This window comes from Lactuca sativa, chromosome 4, assembly GCF_002870075.4.
Source record: "Lactuca sativa cultivar Salinas chromosome 4, Lsat_Salinas_v11, whole genome shotgun sequence".
NCBI classification, from domain to species: domain Eukaryota; kingdom Viridiplantae; phylum Streptophyta; class Magnoliopsida; order Asterales; family Asteraceae; genus Lactuca; species Lactuca sativa.
Window position 1 is genome coordinate 60,421,534 of NC_056626.2, and position 5,346 is coordinate 60,426,879.

Consider the following 5,346-nt stretch of genomic DNA (forward strand, 5'->3'; position numbering starts at 1 on the left):
TGTGCTTGAGAGATGTAGTCATAGTGATTAGTGAGTGAGATATTTATGAAGTTCTAGACAAGATCCCTTTTGTACTCATTTACTATGATCAAATATATCTTTTAGCACCCAAATTACCATGTTCATTGTGCAAACTTTAATTCCACATGCCAAACCATGTTCTTATGTGACTACAGGGAACATGAAGTTCTTTCAAACTGATATCATGACATCCTCTAAGCTCTAACCTCTCAAGATTCGGAGTCATCCCAAAGTCAAGGGTCCTCACCTTGGAACAACTAATGTCAAGGAACCTGAGCTTCTTCAGAACCAATAATATGCAAAAAGAACAAAAGCTAGATGAGTATTGGTGTATCAACTAACAAATAGATTAAAAGCATTACAATGAATCAACCATTGAACCTTTCTTTCTCTGCTTTCCCAAAGTTGCACGATTCCGCTGTCAGGAAATTGAAGTGACTAGGGTAACCATTCCATTTCAATAACTGCAACGAATTTGGAAAGCACTGTATTTCCTGATCAAACTTCCAGTCGCTAGGGAAGCGGTCATCGTCACTCCCAGTAAGAAAAAGATATCTAGGTTTCATCAGGTTTCCAAGGCCTTTTATAATAATTTCAGGACTCACTTCGGTCAGTTCCAGCTCCAGTCCAGTACATGTTGACGCTTCGGTACCCTACAATCCAAAAGCAGTCACCATGAAACTTGTGTCATAGCTGATGAAAAATAGTTAGTTTTAGTAAAGTTGATCCTTACCATATTATCTGTGAATAATTCTTCAATTTCCTCACGAATCTAGAGTCGGCTATGTTTGTTTGGCTCAAGAGGGTGCGACTGTCGAACAATATTCTTGCCCAATTCTTCTATTCTATCATGCATACCCAATCCATTATGGAAAATTGTTATGAGAGATTTTTCTCAAGAACTCTTAAACCGTAGATACCACGAAATCCACGGCTATCAAATGCTCTAATTGCATCATCTTTAGGAAAACCAACCATGAAGCATGCAACATCTAGGAATATTTCCTTGAGATCATCCTCCAGGCCGTCATAGCTTATTTGAAATACCTCTAGAGTTTCCAGTGATGGAATTGTTTCTAGTCTTTTTAGTGCATCTATCCATACAACCACTTCTTCACTACAAAGATGTGAACACAAAACTTTGATCGTTAAGGGCAGACCAGCAGAATAACGTACTACTTTTGATGACAACTTTTCAAACCCTTGATCTGGAATATATCTCTTAAATGCATACCTACTAAACAGCCTCATTGCTTCCTCATCCGACAAGAAATCGACATCATGAATCCACTTCGCATTCAATCCATGTGCTAGCATCACTTTCTCGTCTCTTGTTTTAATGATGATTCTACTTCTGTCCTTAAACCAATCACCAGCTAACACCTCAAGCTGCTTTGGATTATCCACATCGTCTAGAACAAGAAGAACCTTTATATAGCATAGCCTCATTCTCATGATTTTTCCCCATCTAAAACACTTCCTCTGTGTTCAATGTTCAGGACATCTGAAAGGACTCGTTTTTGCAATGACCGCAAACCCTTCTTTTTTGAAACTTCCCTTACATCATTAGGAAAGCAACTACCTTCAAAAAGGGAAGACACTTTATTAAATATAGATCTAGCCAATGTTGTCTTCCCAATGCCTCCCATAGCCTTGATCCCTATCATGCGTGCTTTATCGTTCAAACCGATCCCCAAAGACGACTCCAGCTCTTGCATCCTGCGGTCCATGCCTATCAGATTTTCATCATTGCTCAAATGAATGGAACGTAACTTGAGTGAAATCTCTTCACCAATTTTTTTGATGGCTTCAGTTTCATGCCTGCAGATCAAACAAGATTCATGTGGTTTGATCAAGAATATTCCACACGGTCAATTAGTTTCAGCACTATACCATACAACCATTTGCAAAGTAATTACATACACATATTTCCTATGTCGAGAGTGTTGGAAATTAGAAGATCAATGTATGCGGTGGTGTTTTCATGTTAAATTGAGGAAAATTGTGATTTTTTGCTGTTGTGGAAACATGGAAAACAGAAAAAAGAAGGGCTTGAGGAGCTATTGCAATAAAGACAAATATTACTCTCAAAACTAAAGGAAACGGTTACAATGTATTGCAAAACAAAGCAAGGAAATAGGCAATACTTAAAAGCCCAAATTGAAGTACAAAAGTACTATCTACAAATCAAAGTCATGCTTGATAAATCAAGGGCGGACTGGTGTATACCAAAAAAAAAAGTCAGATCCGGTGAAGTGATGGAAAAAATATATTTTAATTTGTTGATGAGTTTAAGGAGGTTCAATCATCACATAGAAGACTCAAATTTGAGTTAAAAATTTACAATATAACAATTGTACAATGAAAGAGCCTTCTACATCCCCACAAACCTAGATTACAGATACTAAAAATGAAAGAACAATTTTGCAGAGATATGATGAAGGAATTTATACCCATTAGCAATGTTTTTCAGATCCCACCCAACCAGATTGCCTGCACTTTCAAGAGCCTTTTCCCATTTCTTAATCTGTTCGTTAGACTTATGTTTGGCGATTGCTCTTCCAACTGGCCCACTTCGTTTGTGGATGTCACTGGGCTCGGTGTGTCAGTCTGAGCCTTCAAGATGACTATAGGCAGTCACGTTAGGAGGATTCCGAGATTTTTGTCTGAGTTGCGAGATAATTAGAGCTGGTTGGTTTCCATTGGGAAGATCATTGAGTGATTATATGGTACGTTCCAAGAGTCAAGTGTGATGTACCTGGTAAAACAGTCTGGAGTAGATTGTTGGTATGCCCATTGGTGATGGTTCGAACCCTGAGTTAGGGAAAACTGGGTATTCTACTAGGAGGATTAGTGATTCGTTCAAGTGCAGGTAGAGAACTAGTTAAGAAAGGATGAGTGAAATAACGGGTTTTTGAGCATTCTAACACTCCTATGGTGTACATGCAACCCTAGAAACCTTGGATCTATGTTTTCTCTAATATTCATACAAATTTGATTTTCCAATGTTTTCATCCTAACTAGCATGGCATGGGGAACTTGTAATATAAAAAAACTAGTAGAATGACATACCTTTCTTGTAGCTTAGATTCCTTAATACCTTGTGAGCCTAGCACCCCAAATGTGATGCCTCAAATGTTTCACACAACACCACAACTCTTGGAATAACTTAAGATAAGAGCACTTGATCACAAAATCGGCTAGCCCTCACCCTTTTAGTATTAGTGCCAATTTTTCTTGCCATGGGGCTCTTTATATAGTTTGCCACATGTAGGGTTACACCATGTAAACCCTAATGTGCATGGCTTTTCATTTCCTCCATGATCCATGGGTTTTAACCTCCATGGAGCATGGAGCACCTAATGGGTCCTAGCCTAATCTAGTGAATGATGAACCATAAGCCCATTACATAAGAATGAATGATTTACAAATCAATCCCCATATATTTAATTAGTCTTTTTTTGATCAAAAAGTTAATTCCAAATTAGTTCCTGATCAATACTAATTAAATAACAGGATATCATATTAATATATTATAACTTATAATATATTAACAAATCGTAAGTATCCTTTTTCTCATTTTTTCTATCCAATTGTTGAGATTCCATGCAACCCAAATGGACCATGCCAAACCGAGTCAAGTACATACTAAATATAGTTATGGACTTAGACACCTTATCCAACAGTCTCCCACTTGGATAAGTCTAATAACTATAATTATAGGTGTGACTTTAGGAACCGACCAGCAATCATAGCTCTTTCAAAGTCTCGTGGAACTAAGATGATGACGCGCCATTTAAGATAAGTGATCATATAATCCTCTGTTCTATATATCAGCCGGACAAATACAGAACAATGTCGTACTTATTGCCCAACAGTTTTTTTCCCGATTTCTGATTTGTTTGACATAGAACTAAATTCAACATATCAATTTGGTTCCGACCGGGCCAGATACATATGTCAAAACAAAATCATTGAGCGGCCTAGATATCGCTTCTAATCCTCCAAGGACCAGAAGGAAAAGATAAACTTTGACTCATATGCTTATACTAACTACTTATTGAATCATACACAAAAGCACGTTTTATAGCATCGAGTTACCGATGTGTTTTCATACAATCATTGCACAACCAACTCATAATCAACAACTCATATCTCTAGGTTTGAAGACTTATATGATATTAGCGTCTCACAATCACTCAAGATAAATTCCATGAAGTGATACAAGTGAGCATGGGTTGAGTCCAATACTCAGAACTTATGAGCACTCATGAATGTTGTAGCAACTTTTGCTATGTCTAACATCTTAGACATCTACAAGCCCAATTCATGACAGTCTTGATTCATATCTACTTCCAACATATGACTGACTGTGGAGAGTTTGAATAAAGTTATTATTCTGTAAGTCAAAACATGCAAAATCGAAAGAATAGTAAATAATTGACACAAGATAGCAACACTTTACTTATAAATAAACAACAACTTTTATTTAATCATCAAATGTCAATTTACATTTTACAAGTTTTAGAAATAACTATCTAATCTCTAGAACTAATATCATCCTTCAGCGTGATGCGCCTCGCATGCTGCAAATGCTTAACCCTACACAGTCCCTTCATGAGGGGATCTGTTGGGTTCTCATCTGATGATACCCTCTTTACCACGAGGAATCCTTCTATCCTATGTCTAATGAAGTGGTAGTTTCTTTCGATGTGCCTGGATTTGCCGTGATCCCTTGGTTCCTTAGCTAAGGCAACTGCACCCTCATTGTCACAAAAAATATCCATAGGCTCCTTAATAGTTGGTACAATCCAAGGTCTCCAATGAAGTTCTTTAGCCATATAGCCTCCTGTTCCGCCTCACTTACTGCTATGTACTCTGATTCGCAAGTTGAATCAACTACCATTTCTTGCTTGGAACTTTTCCAAGTAATTGCTCCTCCATTTAGGGTAAAGACCCAGCCCGACTGAGAGCGGAAATTATCCTTATCAGTCTGCAAGCCAGCATCACTATACCCCACAACTCTCAAGTCATCACTCCCACCAAGGGTAAGGACCCATTCCTTAGTCCTCCGTAGGTACTAGAGAATATTCTTTACCACAGTCCAGTGAGCCTTGCCAGGATTCCCTTGATATATGCTGACCATGCTCAAAGCAAAGGCCACATCAGGGTGACTACAAGTCATAGCATACATGATCGAGCCTACTGCGGAAGCATATTGTACTCGACTCATCTCAGCTATCTCAACATCTGTACTCGAGCTCTGAGTCTTACTCAGTTTGGCATTACACTAGATTGGTAAGTCACCTTTTTTTGGAATCCTGC

General features: G+C 38.1%; 2 protein-coding genes across 2 annotated transcripts; both read right to left on the minus strand.

The window, feature by feature from the left end:
- Positions 1–900: 900 nt before the first annotated feature.
- Positions 901–1,470, minus strand: LOC111878577 (disease resistance protein Roq1-like). Its single transcript, XM_023875098.2, has one exon. The coding sequence runs from the start codon at positions 1,468–1,470 to the stop codon at positions 901–903; it is 570 nt and encodes a 189-aa protein (XP_023730866.2).
- On the minus strand, positions 1,255–2,607 carry LOC128133823 (TMV resistance protein N-like). Its single transcript, XM_052771346.1, has 2 exons — positions 2,475–2,607; positions 1,255–1,842 (listed from the first exon to the last, which is right to left on the minus strand). The coding sequence occupies exon 2, from the start codon at positions 1,749–1,751 to the stop codon at positions 1,473–1,475; it is 279 nt and encodes a 92-aa protein (XP_052627306.1). The 5' UTR covers positions 1,752–1,842; positions 2,475–2,607; the 3' UTR covers positions 1,255–1,472.
- Between the last annotated feature and the right edge of the window lie 2,739 nt (positions 2,608–5,346).